The sequence below is a fragment of the Spinacia oleracea genome, chromosome 5 (assembly GCF_020520425.1).
Source record: "Spinacia oleracea cultivar Varoflay chromosome 5, BTI_SOV_V1, whole genome shotgun sequence".
In the NCBI taxonomy this organism is placed as follows: Eukaryota; Viridiplantae; Streptophyta; class Magnoliopsida; order Caryophyllales; family Amaranthaceae; genus Spinacia; species Spinacia oleracea.
Window position 1 is genome coordinate 87249686 of NC_079491.1, and position 22562 is coordinate 87272247.

General features: G+C 34.3%; 1 protein-coding gene and 1 non-coding gene across 2 annotated transcripts; one reads left to right on the forward strand and one right to left on the reverse strand.

Annotated features, from left to right (window-relative positions):
• The first annotated feature begins 9482 nt into the window (after positions 1 to 9482).
• Positions 9483 to 12087, forward strand: LOC110776573 (F-box protein CPR1). The gene is made up of 4 exons (XM_021981128.2): positions 9483 to 9642; positions 10054 to 11251; positions 11371 to 11448; positions 11656 to 12087. The coding sequence occupies exons 2-3, from the start codon at positions 10107 to 10109 to the stop codon at positions 11405 to 11407; spliced, it is 1182 nt and encodes a 393-aa protein (XP_021836820.2). The 5' UTR covers positions 9483 to 9642; positions 10054 to 10106; the 3' UTR covers positions 11408 to 11448; positions 11656 to 12087.
• Positions 12088 to 12868: 781 nt separating this feature from the next.
• Positions 12869 to 12942, reverse strand: TRNAR-UCG (transfer RNA arginine (anticodon UCG)). The gene has a single exon. It is a non-coding gene; the product is annotated as a tRNA-Arg (tRNA).
• Between the last annotated feature and the right edge of the window lie 9620 nt (positions 12943 to 22562).

Sequence of the window (22562 nt, forward strand, 5' to 3'; positions counted from 1 at the left end):
AATTAATCAAGGGCACCAATAATCTACAAATTATTCAGTCCTTATTAATTCTAATCAAGTTGTTTTAACCTTAAGGATTTGTAGACCTAATCAAGAGTATATGACTAAAAAGGGCTCCCACTTAAACCAATAAATTCATATGCTTTACTAATTTTAAACATAAAAATGTATTTCTAGTCTAACCGGAAACATACAAATTTAATTAAAATTTAAAGCTCATATAAATTTATAATTGAATCCAAAAATTTTAATTTAATTTCAGTCGTATTTAAATTAATTCATGATTTTAATTTTAGTAAAATAATTAGAATAAATAAAATTTATTATAATTACAATATTCAAAATTAAAATCCAAGAAAATAATTTAAATTATTAATTTTAAAATTAATTAAAATTACGTAAACTGAAAATTTCAAATTAAAATTTCAAAACGATCTAATCGCAACGCAACAATCCCACGCAACGCACGCCCATGGGCCACACGCACACAGCCATCGCTGGCCGTGTGCGCGCAGCCCATGCGCTGCGTCGCATCGCTGCTGCTCACCATCGCAAGGCATCACGCGAGCTGGTGCTCGCTGAGCGCGCCAGCGCTTGATGCACGCGAGCCATCGCTCGCTGCGCTCGCTTGCCTGCGCTCGCTTGCCAGCGCTCGATCCATGCGCGCCTGCCTTTCCCGCACGCGAGCTTGCGCTCATCGCACGAGGCAGCAGTATGCGAGCTGGCGCTCGCTGCGCGCGAGCCATCGATGCTGTGTGTAGCGCTCGTGGCACGCGAGCTTGCGCTCGCTGAGCGCGAGGCTCCGCATGCTTGCGCGAGGCAGTGCGCGCTGTGGCGCAGCACGCTTGCTGCCCACACGCGACTGCTCGTGCCTTGCTCTCGCCCCTGCCCACACGCCCATTGCTCACAGCCCACGACACAAGGCAGGGCTGCTGCCTTGTGCTCGTGCACTATGCCCTTGCTCGCTGCATTCGTACCGCACGGGCGACGAGCTCCCTTGCTCGTCGTCGCATGCCCGCACTATACAACACCCCTTAAGGGTAACACGTAGCGTCCATTGCTTTGTGCGTGCAAGTTATATGAGCGAGTCGCATAAAAATTAAAATTTTATATTCAAAATTAATGACAAATTAATAAATAATATTAATTTCATAATTTTTGGGCGAAAAAATCGAAAATTTATTATTTAATTGATTTCCGATTAACATGGATTCAAGTCTAGGTCATAAAAATTTAAAACTTAACATAAATTTACAATTTTTATGGTGGTTTTTAATCATAGGTATCTAATTAAATTATAACTAATTATGAAAATCAAATTAATTCTAAATTATTCCAATTTTCAACAAATTAATCATAATTACAAATTAGATTGCATAATTAACAAGGCTAGACATTCAAACTTGTTAAACATATACAGTAGGTCAATCAAAAATTCAAGATTTATCAACAAGAATCGCAAATATTTAATTTAACATCTTAAATTTACGAAATTTTGCATTCGAAAAACTAAAACCTCCGAAAAGTCATAGTTAGGCTTCGAATTTGAGAATTCTGGGTTCGGCCGAAAATCACTATTTTTGTCAAAATTTTAGAATGCCTTTTACATGCGGAATTGACACAAAAATCACTTGATTTGGATGAGTAACGAAGAAACTGCCGAAAAACTGCGTACGTATAATTAAATAAACGCAATTTGCAATTAATTAACAATTACGAAAATTAATCACCCCTTTTAATTCTTGCAAATTTGTAATATTTAACCATGTTCATGCAATTTAGATTATGAAAATAATAAGAGGCTCGTGATACCACTGTTAGGTTATGATTCATATGACAAAACATAAATCATGCGGAAAAACCATATATCCAGGAAAGCATATTATTTACACATAATCATTTAGCATAGTTTAGATGCATACACTTTGTTGCGTGCCCTCCCTAGATGCGCCCGAACCGAACAAGAACAAGTCTTTAGGACTCCAAGTGTCGTCCCTCCGTAGATAGTCCACAGCACGTCCGGATCCGCCTTAAGCTTGACCAACTAGGATCGCCCTTAAGGTACTTAGAATTTTCGGCTATTGTAGGCAATTATATGACTGAATTTTTGCTCTCAAAAATCACTTTGAATACTTAAATTGTCTCTATAAATTATGACCCTAGGCACCTATTTATAGAGGTATGGAAAAGGAACTGGAATCCTATTAGGATACGAATTAATTAAACTAGAATCCTAATAGAATTCTTATTTAATTAATTCATCCTTTTAGGTTTAGGAATTTAATCATATGTCGAAACCTGATAGCTTTAGGATTCGTATAGCACACAAACACACACACGCACGCACAGCAGCCCACGAGGGGCGCCATGCGCGCGCGCGCAGCCCGCGAGCTCGCAGCCCATTGCCACGAGGCCCACACGCTGGCGCAGCCTTGGCGCGCGCTGGGCCTGCCTTGCGGTGGGCCTGGCGCAGCCTTGGCTGGTGCGTTGTGGCGCGCTGGCTTGCTGGGCGATGGCCCGGCTTCGTGCTGGGCCTTCGTCTGGCAGGCCTCGTCCGATGCTAATTCGTACGATACGCTTCCGACTAATTTCCCGATTCCGGAATTCATTTCCGATACGAACAATATTTAATATTTCCGATTCCGGAATTAATTTCCGTTTCGAACAAATATTTAATATTTCCGTTTCCGGAATTATTTTCCGATTCCGATAATATTTCCGATTCTGACAATATTTCCGTTTCCGGCAATATTTCCGATTCCGGCAATATTTCCATTTCCGATAATATTTTCCGATACGTACCATGTTTCCGTTTCCGGCAACATCTACGACTTGGATAATATTTATATTTCCGATACGATCCATATTTTCGTTTCCGGCAATATCATCGTTTCCGGAGCATTCATTTCTTGCCTGTGACGATCTCAGCTCCCACTGAAAACAAGATCCGTCGATTCCGAATATCCATAGATGGAGTATTTAATGCCATTAAATACTTGATCCGTTTACGTACTATTTGTGTGACCCTACGGGTTCAGTCAAGAGTAAGCTGTGGATTAATATCATTAATTCCACTTGAACTGAAGCGGCCTCTAGCTAGGCATTCAGCTCACTTGATCTCACTGAATTATTAACTTGTTAATTAATACTGAACCGCATTTATTAGACTTAACATAGAATGCATACTTGGACCAAGGGCATTATTTCCTTCACAAACATGTATTCAAAACATACAAAGATGATATTGTATACACATACAAAAGAAAAGATAGATTGGTAGTTAAAGATTATAAACAACTTCCCGGCGTTGATAATGTTGAAATCTTTTTCACCAAGTCGGAATGCTTGAACTATTTTGGATAAATCTAGCAATCATTGCATATGGCAATATGGCAATTGGAAAACGAAACACCTTCCTCAATTGGACTTGTAGAAAGGAATTGTGTACATCACACAATGTAAAAGTTTTGATGCTAGATAAAGAGCAAACTTAAGAAATCTATTCGTAGATTAAAACACGCAAGTGGGAATTGGACCATATTTTTCAACAAGGCCATTGAGCAATCACAGCTTTATGAAAATATGGATCATCTTGTAGATGAGGAGTTTAGTGGGAGCTAAGTCAAGTTTATTGGTTCTATATATATGAGATACATATATCTCTATTGAAAATGACATTCAAATTCTAAATGGTTAGATTTGAAGTATTTGTCAATATTAGAACCATGGCAAAACTTAGAACATACTGGGTTAAAGATCTATTGGATAGGATCTAAAGCGTTGTTTGGATTCTGCAAAAGTAGTTACTAAATCAAACACAATTGAGAGACTCAAAAGAGACTCTCAACCCATATGAGTAAATCTAAGTAATGAATGTTATAACTAAAGTGTAAAGCTAGGCTGTTATTACTAAAGTTAAACATGCATGAAGAACCTTGAAGAGGAACCTTCACCTTATATCACATGGCAATGCCAAGATTTTAGCAAGATTCAGTATCTCTTGAAACAGAATAAAGCTAAAAGTTACATGGATAGATTTTAAAATGCGAATGGTTTTTGCATTACAATCAATCATGTATGATGTGATATATAGATCGCCAAGATAACTCGTGAATATTGGATCGTGACGAGTTTATACCAATCTCTATTGATCTAGATCAAATATCAGTAGAATAATATCAAGAACATCCAATGCATTTTGACATGTAGGATGAGCACTTGATAAGAGGAAGTGAAGATGAACTAAAGTTTTGATGCTACATGCATTTGCCTAAGCAAAAGTTGAATCTTGTTGTTAGAAAAACCACAAACATACACGAGCAATTAGGCGTCGTAATTAAAAGGTGGTAACATAGGTTCTAAACCATGTGATGCATGGGAAACTGAATCAATGATTAGTTTCCAAGTTCTCAGTTGAAAGATGTATCTCCCACATCTATGTGACCTGGTTGGAGTATTCCAAAAGAATAGCACCATTGAAATGAATTCATCATTGCCTAAGAAGCAACGGAAGGGAATTGTTTCTAGTGGGAGTTCTTCAATGAACTCAGGTTGATCACAAGTCTGCTATCTGGATGATTTTCTATTTTAAATATGATTATCATTCTAAAAAACAATGAAAGACTAGATCATTCTATAAACATATTCAAAGATCTTTTCATCTTACATCGAAAGGCTTTCGATAGAAAAGATGCTAAGAATAGCAAAGTATGATAAACTAAACCTTTGCATCGAATGAGATACAACACTCATATGCAGAAATGGAATCAAGTTTGAGTTCCATGAATGTTTTTAGTATTGGGTGAAAGGGCTATATCTGTAAAACATTAAATTCTTGATTTTGGGTTAGAGGCAAACAAATTGGTAAGCATTTGGTTTAAACATTTATCATTTATGAAATTGTATTTCATATTCATTTAATCTTGGTTTAGTATTAAATGAGAAAGTCCAAGTGATTCAAACCATTCAAATGGGATGTCAAGATGGATTCTTTGACAAAGAAACACCCATAAGTGAACTTGAATATTGAAGTCACAAAAGGATCCCTAATCCAGGTCATTGAAAGGTAGGACGACCAATGACTAATGAAGATTAGATTGCAAGTTGATTTATAGTTCAGTTTCTTGAACTAGATGGACTGGATGTCAGAAATCATTTGCATAGATACTTATTGGATCTTGTATCGGATTGACCATGAGAAAACTTTAAGAGATTAAAGTCATGTCATAAGTAGTTCTCATTAATGGTGATTGGAGCCTATTCCTCAGAATCTGAGTAGTTATGGCTGCTTTTTTGAGAATTAGCTCGCTTTGATGCTCGCTAAACGTCGCACCGTAAAAGGAGACTATAAAAGCAGTTATTGGGCGTACTATGAATCAAAGTAAGTTGTTCATAAGTTACAAGAAGGTATTATCCTCCTATCTTTGATAGGATATGGTGTTGTTGTTGTACAAGGCCTCTCGAAGAGTTAGATACTGTGAAAATGCATGGTCGTGCTCAGAATGGTTTGACCTTCTGTAAAAGTTTAATAGTTGAACTCAGTAATTTGAGAAACACTTCTGGACCTAATAAGGATGGCTTGGATCTTACCTTATGTTTAGTAAGTAACACCAAGAGACAAAGGAATCGGAATGCACACTTGTCTGAATGACAAGTGGGAGACTGAAGGAAATATGTCCTTCACCCAAGATGCATTAGTCCAATACCATGGTTCAGATTAATTACGAACAATTAATTTAGTGAGATCAAGTGATCAAAACAACTAGCTGGAGCAATGCTTCCGATCAGTGAGTTCTAATCTATATTAGGCTCATAGCTTACTCTTGACTGAACCTATAACGTCACACCATTGGCATGTAACAGATCATCGGATTAAATGAATCGGATATTCATTTAATATATTTTTCGGAAATTAGTTCGGAAAACATAATTATACGATTTAAAATTGGATCGTGAAATCCTATATCGTGAAATCGTATATCGTGATTGCGTATATTCGTAAGCTAGGAGAAACGAATATTCGTATCGTACGACAATGGATCGTCAAGTACGAAACGATAAATGAATTATCGAATGATAATTAAATAAAGCAAACACGAATGCAAGCCCACGAGCAAAGCGCAAGGAGCAAAGGCCCATGGCCTAGCTGCCTTGGCTGTGCACAAACTGAGAAGCAACAACAACAGCAGCAACGAGGCCTAGCCCACTGCGTGTTGTGTGTTGTGCGCTTGTGCGAGGCTTTAGTCGTGGGCCTTGCTGGCAGGTTGGTCTCTATGCTTGGGCGGTTGGCTTGGCTCACTTGATAGGTTATTATCATAACCTAGTCTAATGTGTTTTCATAACCCTAATGCAAAAATCAGATTCTAACCTAAGGCAAGAGAAACCCTAAACTCTCTGTGCCTCCATTAGAATTGTTCTTCCCTAAAAGCTAAAATATCTTGAGTGACGTCTAAGCTACGAATCTCAAGATGGATCTGAACGTGTCGGTGAACTAAGTAGAGGAACAACATTTGGAGTTCTTGTTCGTGTTCGTGATACGCTGAATCTAGGGAAAACACGCTACAAACGTAAGTCTGCTTGATTTGTACTTTATACATGGTTCCTGGCTTTGGGGATTATTCTGTTGCGTTAATATGTATTTAACTGTATTCCCATACACTTTTAGGGGAAGGGATCGTCGAAACATGATACCTTGGAAGGATATGGAATTAAATCCGGGCTATCCTTTTTTATAGATACGTGAACGATGGCGTTATGTTTTTTTTCCAAAGGCTATCTTTCAGTAGCAATGCTGATGTTTTTACGTAACTGTAGTAGCGTTTAACTATTATAGTTGAGGTGAATCAGGGGCCTGCACATTGTTCTCATCTTCCTCATTGCATGTTACCTATCAATGTTTGATCTGTGATACTTTCTGCCTCCTATACGTGGAGTAGATGCATAACTTATGTTTATAATAGCTTTTGGTTGCTGTTGTAGCTGCTGCTATCTTTACACGCTGCTGCTATGGCTCATGTTACTTATGCAAGTTGGTTCTATTGCTCTTGCAGTGTGGTTTGTAGGCACCTTCTTCATGTTTCTGGTGTGTAGGCTTTCTTTGTGTGCTTGATGTTTGTTGTTCTTTTTCTTTGAGTTTATGTTGTTGTTTCTTCGGTTTTAAGCTGGTTTGGTTATGCCGATGACTCTGTGGAGCTGGATGCTAATCTGCTGCTGTTTCTTCGGTTACAGGCTGGTTTTGTTATGACGCTGACTCTCTGCAGCTGGATGCTAATTTGCTGCTTTATTTTTTGTTTTGTTGAGGGTGCGGCTGTGCTCCCTTAACTGGTGTTTGTTGCTTTTGTGGTTGGATTTTGATTATTTTCTACCTTTTGGTAATAAAGTTCGTTATTTTCCCAAAAAATAGGGATGTATATTTTTTCTTCAGGTGAACTTTGCGGAGAAATTTTGTGGCATATTATTTTTGGTGATTAGTTGCAATAAAACAACTTAAAGTTATGATATTATCTCGCACGCATCGCGTGCATATAAGACAAGTATTATACAATTGAGGAGGTGGGATGAAAAAGTTACAAAAAAATAGGCTTGTATTTCTTAATAAAATAAAGTTAGAACTCAAAAGATTGTAACCCCTAAACAATATAGAGGGAGTATAAGTTCAAGCTATAACTACTCCTCTTATGTGCATTTTATTTTATTTAAAAGACAGTTTGATTCTAATTCGTCTAGTCATATCGTTTGTTGGTAATCTACTATTCTTCGCCAAGGCCGCCAAAGTTAGAGGCATCAAGAATTAATTACTTTTAATCTGGATAAGAAAGTAAAGGGGGGGGAAAAGGAAATGTATATATCAATAACTATGATATATGAATAGTTTTAATAATATGACATTTGTAATTAAAATGGTAAGAAAAAAAAAGGAAATTAAAAAAAACAATAAAGTGAATTAAATAAATAAGATTTGAGGTTAAATGAATAAATTTAAGCATAAATTAATAAAAATTGAGTTTAAATTTATATTTAAAAGATTATTTATTTATGATTATGCCACGTAATTTGTATTCATCAATACCGGTCATTGATCGGTAATCACCAAAAAAAATAGTTCTACTAAAAAAAAGAAGGTAGTACTAAATATATATATTATCCCTAAATGCAGAATAATGTACTTGATCTCATTTATGTTTTATTGTTCTTAATTTGTCCTTGCTTTAGTCGGTTGCTTCCGTCAAAAATAAAATTAAAAAAACTATCTCTTGTTTGGGTGTTTGACTGTTGGCAAGGTGCCGGTTGCTGTTGGGGAGGCCGGGAGCAACAAAGTAGACCTGATCAAATGACGGGTCGGGCCGGGCCGAGATATAAAAAATAAGCCCGCAATGTTTGGGGGGCCAAAAACTTGTGCCCAAACATTTCGGTCCTAAAATACCGGGCTTTTCGTTCGGGCCAAATTAATAACTAAAAAATGTAATTTTATGTTGCCCAAACACGTTAAAAAAATTTAAACTTTTGGGCCGGACCAGGCCCGGAAGCTGGCAAAAAAATTCTATCAAAACCCGCAAAAAATTGGGTCGGGTCGGGCTCATGTTGATTAGGTCTACAACAAAGCAATAAATTATTTGTTCCATGGTGCGAAGGTAATGCAACAATGGAGTTGTTGTTGGGGGCAGCGAGGAGGATGTGGGTGATGAGCTGATTGTACAGTTGTTAATCTCTGGAAGAAAGATTCGGAACCCATGTTCAATCGCTGGAAATTATGTATGGAGCCTCACTTCACCTCCGGGATCCTTTCCGGCACCGCACCTTAACCTTCGGAAATCCTCCGGCCTCCAGAAATTCTATCCAGAACGCAGCAAACACTATTGCACAATACATAAAAACGCATCTCATTCAATTTATTTATTTTTATAAAACAATCCAAACACAAACTTTGAAAAATCAATCAACAATTAAGAACAAGCAACAATTTAGCAAGGAGGGAGAAATAGGTTCTTATCAATGGAGAGCCTTTTGTTAGGAGTGAAAAGAGTCCGGGAAGAAGAAGGAAAGGGATGCTGGAGTTTGGGTATCGACAAAAGGGTATATTAGAGCATCTTCAATGGTAAGCTAATTTGACAATTAGTTTGTTATGTCACATAAGATATCAAGCTATTTTATTGTCTAATTAATTTGTGTTACAATGGTTAGCAACTAGTTTGTTACTTCGTATTTAAATTGGTCCCACTTGTGCAACTTTTCAATTAATTATTTGGCAACTTTTAGAACCTAGTTGTCAGGCAAATTAACTTGTTTATGCTAATTTGATTGGCCAAACTAATTTATTATTTTACTCCAATATTCTAGTTATTAGCTTAAAACTTTTATAAATGTTAAACTAGTCCTCATCTACAACAATTGAAAAATATTCTTAATATTTTAGGATTTTAAGTGTCATTAACTTGTAATGTATAAAGGATTTTGTACTATATTTAGTACTTGTGAAAAACAAAGACTTGAAGAGGATTGACGAACTTGTCTTAAAACATAAAGAAAGAAAAAAAAACAGAGAAAGAAAGAAAGAGTGAAGCAACCGTTATTCTCAGACTTTTATCAAACTGCCTCTTCCTGCATCGTTGAACTATCTCTCTCAGATCGCTACACAGATTTCTGGTAAAATTTCTGATTACTTTTTCTTTCTCTTTTCATTAATTTAAACAAAATTCCCATTTCCCATTTCCTATATCTCTCTAATCTCTTAATTTATATCATTGACTTTATTTCCATCATTTCACATTTCGCCTTTTTTTTTCATTCTTAAATTCAATTCAATCGATCGCGTATTTACCCAGTTTCTATTTCTAGTCGTTCAATTGATCATAGATTCTTGATGGGTTTGTTTCAATTTGTAATCTTTTTGTGCAGAAAGAGAAAATAAGTTTTTGATTCCCTTGTTCCCCTTTTTGCTCAATTCAATTCAAGTTGATTCAATTACATGCATAATTTTCACAATTCCCATGTTTAATCGTCTATTTAGTTGATAATTCTCTGCTTTAATTACTTGAATTTCGTTTTTTTGTGCAGAATAACAACATATTATGTAAATTGTATGTAAATAATAATCATTTTGAACAAATATGACTGAATTGATGGACCTTCACGTTGATTTGATGATCAATATATTCTTAAGATTAGATGCGAAACCCTTGTTGCAATTCAAGAGTGTATGCAAATCATGGTACTATCTAATCAGCTCCCCTAATTTTGCCGAACTTCATCTTGATCAAACCCTAGCTCAATCGAATCCGAACGTCCGCTTTGTTTTCTCTGCTCCCCATCTCTCTTCCGCTGAATTCGACACTTTTGATCGAGTGAAAGAGCTGGACAACCCCTTTCGGGATCAGGGTTTCGCCCATGTGGTGGGTTCTTGCCATGGGTTGCTCTGCCTCTGTAATTATGATCTGCACCTTACTATCCTCTTGTACAATCCCACAACTCAAACTTACAGAAAACTGCCATTTTTGTCTAAACCCTCGAGCTTATCTCATCGCTACTCCTTTGGGTTTGGATATGAGAAAGAGTCGAAAGACTATAAGTTTGTTAGGATTCTCCAATCCAATGAGGGAACAGGTCCATTCAAGAGCCAAGTCATGGTTTACAGTTTGAAAACAGATTCATGGGTGAGGGCTCCTGATGTTCCTTCCCCATTTTTTTCCTACCGTGAAGATGGTGTTCTTGTTAATGGAACTTTGCATTGGGTACATGAATTTGTTCATAAGGATGAAAAGCGTTATTCGATTCTTGGGTTTGGTCTTGGTAACAATAGCTTTAATGAGGTGCCTCAGCCTAAGTTTGAGGAACAGTTTATCAACTTGCGTGTAGGGGTGCTTGATCGGTGTTTATGTCTTACGGTGAATGACTTGGATTACTCGGATATATGGGTATTGAAGGAGTATGGTGTGGTTGAATCCTGGACTAGGCTGTACAAAGTTAAGCAATCACAACAGCTTATGTTTCTTGAGTGGCCAATTGCCTATTCATTGGATCGACAGAAGCTGTTTCTACAGCTCAATACTTGGAGGGTTGTTTCACTTGACTTGCAAACTATGGTGGTGAAGGATGTTAAGGTCTGCGATTTCCCTAGATGTTTTGACACTCAAGTTTGTATAGAGAACCTCATTATGTTGAAGAATTCTGGAAGTGAAGCTCTAGACCAACAACAGGAAAAGAAGAAGAGGAGGCGGCGAAGGAGGAGACATATGCATCAAAGAAGAAACATTAGGTGATTGATATAATTATACTTGTATTCTTTTCATTCAGATGTGTATATTGGTTTTTGTGTGTAGTATACATCCACCTACTTCTGTAAAACTGAGTTGTACTATATCCCTTTTTCTGTAGTGTTGATGAAAATTTGCATGAGAATGTGGAGAGCTGATGCCTTAAATGGGAGAAAGTACAAACAAGAAACCTAAAAAGGTACGAAGTAAAAGAGATTACTCTCTGCTTTTTTTTCTTGTTAATAATTACTCCGTAACATGAACTATGATACTACTCCTACAGTCCTACTTGTAATTTGAAATCCTGATCTTCTGTTTGTTCTTGAAGTGAATATATTGTGTTGATTCTTAATTACAACCTCACTAGTTCTCAGCTGTTGAAAAGCTTATAATGTGATTGTGGCAGGGCCAGAATTCTTTCTGAAAGGTTGTTTCCTCTATGTTGGTGGTGCTTTTTCAAAAATAAATAAATAAAGATCATTGGCTTCTTATCTGCAATGTTGGCTTGTTGCTGACTGTGGCGTGGGCCGTGACCCGTGACCCGCGAACCGTGGGGTTATTTTTTCGGCTTCAGAGAACAATGATGTAAGCAAGAGATGGCTGAAAGCTTTCTCTCTTTCCCAGTTTAATTCAAAATAGTTTCTGCTGTATACTTGTCATTTTCAAATTCGACCTGATTTCCTGAAAGAAAAACCTGTATATACATCTCTTGGAGATTCTATGTAAAAACAGAAAAAAGGTTATGTGATTAATATTATGTCTTACAGACTTGAAATTGTATATTCTCCATGTTACATCCTAGTTCCATTTCTGATAATCTAAAGCGTGTCTTATTTTATTTCCGATACCTTCAGTTAGATAATACTCTGTTTCTTCTTGCAATTGTTGTGAGATAAAGTAGAATGATTTGTTGGAGATGAGAAAACTTCATGTCTATTTGTTAAATATTTTATTTACACCCTATTTCCATGTCAGGAAACTAAAGACATTTTTCAGTGTAACACAAAAAAAATAAAAAATTCACAATAACCCCAGGCATTTGTTTTTCTCTGGTTGACTCTGTTTCATCACCAGTAACTTGAAACAAGATATTTTTCGGCTTATCATTGTAGTCATGTACAGCACTACTGCACGAGAGCACTAGCCAATGATCAGATAACGGGCACATTATCTGCCAAGATATTTTATGGTGATTAAAAACTAACATTAACAGGGAAAATAAGCTACAAACAACCCCTATCCTTGATAGAGAGTTTGAACGTTGCCACTTTCACCTTCGCCACTAATTGCAAGCTTCCACCATTTTAAGGACATACTCGATATTTCCCAAAGTTAAAATTTGGTTTTTGGGATATGTCAATCTTTTCAATATCAGAGGCTTGGTAAGGGACCGAAATGTTCGAATCAAAAGCTGAAAGATTGGATTAAATGGTCAAACTTTTTCTTTGGAAGAAGATGGCGCTCGAAAAAAAAAATATTAAGGAACTAATCTAACGTATCCTCAATCCAGACATCCGAGTTCTCAAAGATTAACATACGGATTACGTAGTATGAAAATAATGTGTTAGACGTGGCTACAGAGTTACAGCTTAAGTAATGTCAAAATATGATAAAATGTACGACCACAGTGGGAGTCGAACCCACGACCTTTTGATCCGAAGTCAAACGCGCTAATCCACTGCGCTATGCGGTCATGTTATAACCATCTGGATAAAGTTTAGCTAATATCTAGTTTTAACATTCCAAGACTTGCAACTCAATTTTATTTGTGGTATTAGTTGAAAAACCTACTACAAAATGAGAACACTGTAACACATAATAAAGATCTTAATGGTTTAGTAATTTGTAGTATGTAGTTTGTAAAACTTTTTTGACTTGTGCAAATTTCAACATATGTCCAACAAAAATGTAGAACATTATAGATTTATAGTGCCTTCTCTTAGTAGAAATAAAAGAACACATGCTACTCGTGCGCGCTATTTATTACGGAGAGTATTGCTATGTTTTTCTACTATTCTGGGTATGTAGGTTGATAATCTTGGTTTATACGTCTTTCGTTTCGATTATCTGTTTCTCATTTTCCCTTATTACTTAGCAAAGGTTTATTCTTATGCCCCATGTCATATTAATGCAGTGTACAAATGTTTACATAACACAAAGATGGTTCAAAATGAAACACCAATGGTATAAATTATTAAAATAGATGTCTCAACCCACACATCCGAGTTCTTAAAGGGTTATACCTATACAATTATTAAAACCCAAAACAATATATAACCATATATATTAACCTCTAATCCAATGATATATTTTTTTCACCTATGCTCCAATGATACACCTTAGTTATGGCTCTAAAATAATAAAAGAAAAATGCATTATATTCTTATTCGTAGAAAATGTTTAAACTAAAGGCCCATTTTTTTTATAAAATAGCTGAATGGCCAAATATATATTCTATTTGTTTAACAATATACAGTATTCTTTTTATATTTGTTCAGATCATACACAAAATTTTTTTTAAAAAATAAACTTTGTAACTAATTCCTCTTTTTTTCAAAAACTATACTGACTTTAAAACTAAATGTACGGAGTATAACAATTGGTACTCCATTTAACAAATTTCTTACACAATACTCCATATTTTAGGAAAATTTGATAAAAATAATCTAACATTTTTCCGCTCTTCTATTAACAGTACGAAAAATTGATTAATCCTAAATAATCCAACGTTTAATACGAGTCTTCTAATAACAGGTCAAGTGACTGGTAACCTGCTGAGACAGGTCAACAAGTCACTGTTGATTCTTTTTCCCTCCTAAATTATTTCTTTTACAGGTTAAGCATGACATGTGTTGTTTTCTAATTGGTCTATCTTATTTAATTATTTTAATTATATAAAAAATCATCTACACCCCTCCACGGGGGTTTTCTCTCTCCTCGGCCTCGACCAACACCCCTCCGCTGGTTTTTCCTCTCCTCGGCCTCGACCACCGACCATTCAACCAGAATTTTTCCTCTTCCCTTCTCACTTTCTCAGCCTCTACACCACTGACCCCCACCAGAGTTTTCTTGATATCCCCCTCCAAAGAGAAGATCCTTATAATGAGAAGGATGAGAAACAATCTCAACCGTTCAAATCGTATAATCAAACCGCTGAACATCTTTCCGTGTACTCTGTAAAACATAACGTTAAGAAAAATTAAAAGAATGAAACCCACCACCTGGAACATAAAGAAAACCCAACCCACCTTTTAGATTTCTCTCTCCTTCATGGTCACTGTACCACACTACCACCTAAATAAAAATCACAAACCATCCCAACCCCCTTTTCTCTCTCCTCGAATTATCTCCCTTTCCACATTCTTAAATCTTGCAATGTCCTCCATGTTATTTTAAATTGTCGATTTTCGTATGCAACCCGAATACTAATCAGAAACTCCGTATGCTTCATTGCTTCAACTACCAAAGAAAAAAAACGCCCAAATTAGATGCGAAAGACACAACCCTTATATTTGAGGTTTTGATTATTGTTTTGTAACTTAACTTCAGCTATGAAAAATTCTCCTTTCCTCTGTTTCCTTTGCCCAATCAGCTCAACTCTTTTTTCTTTCCTTGTTAATTGTCTAATAATTTTCATATTCTAGAAGGATGAGAAATGATCTCATATTTTTGTATTGAAATGTTTTTGGGTTTAGATGTTGGTGTTGTTTTTAGCAAATTATGAGAACAATCTGACAAATTTGAGATGATTATGTTTGGAGCAGAAAATCTTGATGATTATCGTCATAGATTATGATGATTTCTGATTTAAATTGGTTGAGTCTGGTAATACTTGTTGGAGTACAAAATCTGAAAATTAGGTAAATTATCCAATAACACTGTATTTGACTTTTCAAGAAAACAATTAAGCTCTACTTAATTGGTCCTCCAACTTTTGGAATTGAACAAACTTTTTTGCTCATTTGTCTAAATGAGTAAAATAATTTGCTCGTTTATGAAAATGAGCAAACTTTTTTGCTCATTTATGTAAATGAGCAAATTACGCGGATATGGCTAGGAGTACACAAGGTGTGTAAGAGCATCTTACACACCACCACTTATATTTTGACACCTCATAAATCCCACTAAAAAAAGAGAGGGAAACCAAAAATAAAATGCAGATTTTGGGCGGTTTTTTTTTTTCACCAAAATGCGCCATAACCATCTTCAGAGCGGGATAATTTTGATTGAGCGCCAAAATTATCGCCTCTTTCAAGCTTTCATCTTATTCTCCTTCTTTCAGTTTCATCATGGATTTTGGTTGAGCGCCAAAATTATCCACAAGTAAATGTATATGGCATCTCACCTCTTTCAAGCTTTCATCTTTTTCTCCTTCTTTCAGTTTCTACCATTACAGGTTATTTTTAAAAAAATTATATTTCATCCTCATTTACATACATAAATCGTGGAATAAATTTCGAATGGTATTGAGTTTGTGTGTTTAATCGACGTTTGTAACATATAAATTGGATATTAAATGGCGAGCCCAGCCATAGAAATTCTCCTCCATTTTTACTGAGATTTTAGTGTTGTTATATTTGTTAAAAACCAGATTTGACGACTACAACGGCGAACACTATTTCCGGCACTCCACATTGCCATTGACGGGTGAGTTTGTATATTTTATTATCTCTTATTTCTTGTTTACACTGAAATTGTTGAGTTAATCGATTATATCTGTGATGTTGTGTTAAAAGAAAGCTGAAAATTGTTGTTGCATTCAAGGTGTTCGACAAAATGCTTAAATGAAAATGTCTTGAATTTTCTTTCAACTGTTTATGTATTACTACTGTTTTTGTTTTTGTATCCGATTTGGGTTGTCAAATTTTCATTGAGATTGAAATTTCAAGTACTAGTCTTATAGCTAAATTCACCAATGGTGACATTTTTCTTCGTATATCTAAGAAGAATGTCAATAGCTGATTTTTGTTATTGATGGAAACGGAATTTTTAACATTGTCATTGAAAATTTGATTGTTATTTAAGCGAATTTGTGAATGAAATTTTGATGCCTTCCATTTCTGAATCTGAGAACCGAGGAGTGTAAAGTCAAAGCCAAGGAAACTACGTTATCAACCATAATTTCCTATATAATGCTTGTGAAAACCTCCTACATGTTTGAGGGAAGGAAATTGGTCATTTTGCCAGCTTGCTAATGAAGTATTGGAGTTATAGTTAAGGGATATACAGGGTGCATTAGGTCCCGAGTCTCGATTCTTTGTAGTGTTCATCGTTTTCACTTTATTTAGCATGTCTCAAAGATAATGATATCATTTTCTGCCTAGATCATGGGTGAAGTTCGAGATTGCTTCATCTTTGTTCTTATTCCCCTTGGGAGATGAGAGGCAAGAGTGGAATAATATTTTTTTTGTGCACTAGTAGAGTGGCCAACTCTAACCGTGTTGGTGGGTATCATAGTGTCTAGCCTCTTGACGGATTTGGTGTCTCCGTCATAGATTCAGATGATCCAAATTTCCAGCCAGAAGATATTGTTTCAGGATTTACAGGGTGGGAGGAATTAAATGGGTTTATAAAAGGTTTTTGTCTACACACTTTTTATATATTCTATGCTTATGCAAATCTTTACAACCACCACTCCACCAGTAAGTACTCCATATACCTATGGGAATGATGGACATAAGTACTTACTTGCAGGGGTTGAAAATTAAAACTTCAAAACAAAGTTTTTAACTTGTTGCTTTTGTGTTTCTACAGGTTGTGTTGTGGGCGTTTCTGATGTGTTGCCAGCAGTTAGATTAGGTGTAGATGGTGTTGGTTAGGTTCTTGGTTCTGGAGCTTGTGATGCGTTAATAAATTTGATATATATACACCGGAGGTTCAATCACTAGAGCTTGAGCAACGGCATTTCTGCTCATATTGTCTTTTGTTGAGATGATGCATGTAAATGTCTATTGCGCTGTTTGTTGTTTTAATCGGTTTTGGGCTTTACTTTTGGTTCATGGTTGAGAAATGAAACGTTTATCTATGTGTAATTGTCTATGAGAAAGGTTTACAAAAATTCAATTAATAGAAGATTAGAAGTGTAATCTTTTTTTTTTTTTTTTGGCCACAAGTTCTTGTGTTTTAACTATAAGTCTATAACTATAGTTATATGGGATTATTTTAATTTTAAAGAAATCAAAAATTGTGTCACATAAGTTATATTTTGATTACGTTTGTTGAGGACACCATGTATATTTTGATTCACCTAAATTTATAACGACTTCCAAAAATATAAGAAAGAGCATGAAAAATCTAAAATTAAAATAGATGTGTAACTCTTAACATTTGTTGATTTGTATAATAACCTAAATTGTTCACACCATTTATAATACAAAACAACTTTTCCACCACCAACACTGGAAAAGTTAGTTGCAACAATTGTATTAACTTTGACTACGATTATACAAGATCATTTCACCTTTAAAGAAATCATAACATAAAAATCTCAAACTCAACTAAATTAGATTAAAACAATTTCTTTTCCAAAAATTGATGTGCTAATACCCCTTGTCACAATGGTCACTCCTACGATTCTTTAACATCTACTATAGGTGTGCACTTTGTGTACGATTCCTAAAAAGAGCCCACAAAATATTGTTTTTAAAGTGTAAACAACCATTTTTTGGGATCATTTTAATCATAAAAAAAAAATTAAAATATTGGATGTACAATTTTTTTCAACCTCAACATGGATTTTTTGGCAACTCGTTGCTCTTATGGGAACGATCGGATAATTTATTGTCCTTAATATTATATCAAAAGGGGGTTATTGGAGATATAAGATTGATTTTTCTTATAATATATATTACATATTTTTATGGTTACACAAGCGCTTATAATAAAACATTATGATACCAAAAAGTAGCTAAAGATCTCCAAAAAAGATTTTTTCTTACCGTATGTTTGTACCTGTATAATAGTCATGAAAATATCAAATATTGGATGTTTTTTTTTCACTTTAATCTATGATTTTTGGCTACTCGTTTCTTTTATGGGAACTATCAGATAATTAATTGTCGTTATTATCAACAAGGAGTTGGTTGTGTTGGAAATATAAATTTGGTTTGGTTTTATGTTTTAATTATGATTAAACAAGGGCTTACAATTAAAATTAACGATACCAGAAAATATTTATTTATCTCCAAATTTTTTTTTATTACCATATGTCTAAACATGCTCAATAGTAACGATATCCAAAATCAATAACTCTATACGTTGTAATTAAATTATTTAGATCACAACATCGAAAAGATAGATTCAATTACTAATTAAGCTTGGCTGCGTTTACACGAAATCATTTAACTTTTGTACGAATTCAGTTATATTTGTTTTCTGAAAAGTTAATCCTCTTCTTTGCGGCTAAGAGTTGAGGATATTCACTCTGAGGAGTAAAATAGAGTAAGTTGCTTGATCCCAAAAGAAAGGGCAATGGCGGTTTTATAGGGCCTTAGCGATGTCGCTTTTAAGATGGACAAAGGGCATAATGAGATTTCACTACAATTATAGAGGATGATTTCACTTTTGAAGAAATCATAACATAAAAATCTCAAACTGAACTGAAGTAGATTAAAACAAATTTATTTCCAAGGAGTAATGTGTTGATACCCAGTTGTCACAATAATCACTGCTACACTGCTTTAACGTCTACTCTAACTACGTTCACCCGTGTTCGATTCCTAAAAAGAGGCTGAAAATAAAAAAATTAAAGTGTAAAAAACAATTTTATGGGATCATATTTTAGTCATAAAAATATCAAAATATTGGATGTACATTTTTTCAACATTAACATGTATTTTTTTGGCAACTCTTTGCTCTTATGGAGTTATGGGGACTATCGGAATTTTTTTCCCTCAATATAAAAAGAGGTTTATTGGTGATATAAGTTTGGTTTTTTCTTATAATAAATATTACATATTTTTATGGTTACACAAGCTCTAATAATCAAACATAACGATACCAGAAAACAACTAACGATCTCCAAATAAGTTTTTTTTCTTACCGTATGTTTGGACCTGTATAATATTTACGATCTCCAAAAATAATGACCCTGTATGTTGTAGATAAATTGTTTAGGTTGTAACTTTGAAAATTTAGGTTACATGTTGATTTTTGTTTTTTTGTTAACCTTGATTAGGATTATCTAGGATCATTTTACATTTAAAGAAATAAAATTTAAATAAAACCAAACTCAACTAAAATAGATGTGTAACTCCTAACATTTTTAAAATAACATAAATTGTTCATATCCTTTATAATACAAAATAGTTTTGCTACCACCAAGATTGAAAAAGTTAGTTGCAACACATTGTGTTAACTTTGACTACCATTATATGAGATTATTTTACCTTTAAAGGAATCATAATTAGAAAATATCTCAAACTCAACAAAATTAGATTAAAACAATTTCATTTCCAGAGATTGACGTACTTATACCCCTTATCACAATGATCATTGTTACGCTGTTTTAACTTCTACTTTAATTGTGCACCTGTGTTCGATTCCTAACAAGAGCCCAAATTTTATTTTATTTAAGTATTAACACCGTTTTATGGGATCATTTTAATCATGAAAATATCAAATTTGGATGTTTTTTCACCATTAACTAGGATTTTTTGGCTACTCGTTGCATTTATGGGGACTATCAGATAATTATTTGTCCTCATTATCAAAAAAATGTTGGTTGTTGGAAATATGAAACTGGATTTTATCGTTTAATTATGTGTTACATATTTTTATGATTAAACAAGGGGTTACAATAAGTTTAATGATACCAGAAAATGTTTACCGATCTCCAAATTAATTTTATTTTATTACTGTATGTCTAAACCTGTACAATAGTAACTGTATCCAAAAAAATCAACTCCGTACATTGTAAATAAATTCTTTTGATCATAACTTCGAAGAGTTAGCTTTTAATTATTAAGTTTAGCTTTTTTTTTTTTGATAAAAATTACTAAGTTTAGCTACGATTACACATGATCATTTAGCTTTTGAAGAAATTAAATTAAAATAAAACTAAATTTAAGTAAAATAGATGCGTAATTTCTAACATTTACATAAACATCTCAGTTGTTTGCTTCTTGTTATGATACAAAATTACGACCCACCACCAAGATTGGAAAAAGTAGATAAAAGGAACACAAAGTGTTATAACATCTATGATTAAACGGATCATTTCTCCTTTAAAGAAATCATAATCAGAATTTTCAACCTAGGTAAAATTAGACAAAATTATTTTGTTTGCAATGACTTACGTGCTGATACCCCTTGCTACATTGGTCACTACTATGCTGCTATAACGTATACTCTAACTGCGTGTACCCGTGTTCGATTTTTGTCAAGAGCAAAAAAAACCAAAATTTTAATTGTGACAAACCATTTTATGACATCATTTTAGTCATGAAAATATCAAATTGTTGATGCTTTCCTTCACCTTTAACTATGATTTTTGTAAGGGTTAAGATATACGAAGTATTACATGGGATCATTAGCCATAGACGAATCATATGAGTAAATGCATTTTTTTTCAAGACATAATATAAACTTTTTTTTGATGAAGCTACACATGATAATTAAACTCAAAGCCTAAACTTCATTGTTTACAACAAAATATATTGTTTGAAACAACATTATACTATTCATAATATCTGAAGATGAAACTACATCTAAGAGTTTCTGATATGCAAAAGATTTTTTGTTGCACGCATCTGCCATTACAGTCCACATCATATGTTTTTGAAATAGCAAATCATTATTACCATATAACTGGATGAAAAGTTAAAAAATTTTGGATAAAATTTATGAATAAACTCACAAATGATCCAATAAAAAGATTTAATACACAAAGAAAGGAAGTATGATTCTGCATTTCTATTGCTAGTGTTGATGTGTTGATACCCCTTGCCATTTCGGGCTCCACTACAACACTGTTAGAGATTCTAAATGTATGTGCAAAACAATTTTATTTTTAAATTTGAATATGATTTTAAAAGATCATTTAAGTTTTAAGGAAATCGAAAGTTAAATAAAATCATACTCATTCTAAATAGATTAAAGGAATTTCGGTTGCAAAAGATGATGTGAAGATAACCCTTGCTATAACGGTCATTGCAACAATTCTTGAAATTCTTATCCAGTAAAAAGATCCATTACAATTAAATGGTCACAAAATGGTCCGGTAAAATAATAGATGACCTCTTAAATTCATTAATGATCCCATGAAATAGTGGGCTTTATGATACCCTAAAATGGTCAGTCACACCCTTTCAAGGCGCTATTTTTTAGCGCTAGTATAACAACGAAAGAGCTCCGCTAATTTTCCTCCTATTCAAATTGACTATGACGAATATTTTCCATTGAACTGTAACAATCGCGTATGAATACTCTAAAATAAAAATCACAGAAAAGGAAAGTACACATAAACAGTAACATAACTCCAAAATAAAAAATAATGGTCATTAATATTTTACAAAATTACATTATAAACCATTATACAATATACAAGTGTTAAACCACCAAAATATGTAGTACACTTACATTAGCTCAGGTGGTGAATACTAAATATTGTAGACAAACAAAATCATACAGAGTATCAAAATACAAGTTCCATCTCTAAAGGCTTTGAAAATTCCACGCCTTAGCTACCAGAGTCACATTGTAAGACTGTGATTATCATCCTATATCATATTGAAAAGTGATGGAACAAACACATCCTTCCCAAATGTGTAATTAGAATGAGTGCCTTTATCATATGTCCCTGCACCTGTATAATTTGAAATATAGTCAGCAGACTCAACAACATTATAACATTTAGAGCTAAATTTAAACCACGGATAAAGTTCTCTAGTCGATAAGGACTTGTTGTGATCTATAGATAACAAGTGTTGTGGAATGAAAACTCTATTGAGATTATATTTTCATATTGAGATTCCATAAACTCAATATACTAGTGCACCCAATACGAATATGTAACTAAGGTGATAAACCAATGAATTGAGAATTTTACATTTATGCCATAAACCAATTGAACGAAGTACGAAGTATGCACGAGGGTATAATTCAGAATAGTCACTTTTCATCAATATATGTAGAATCAACCATTAGTCTTCAAAATTCTTAACCAATCAACTTTACTGAGACAATAACCAGGAAGAGATATGTCATCTAAAACAAAAAGAAAACTATCTAGTTCCAGCAACGGTGGTGTAAGGGAAGTCAAAATGTATGTAGATCTTTAGTCCAACTGAAGAAGAAATATTTAACAAATGCACG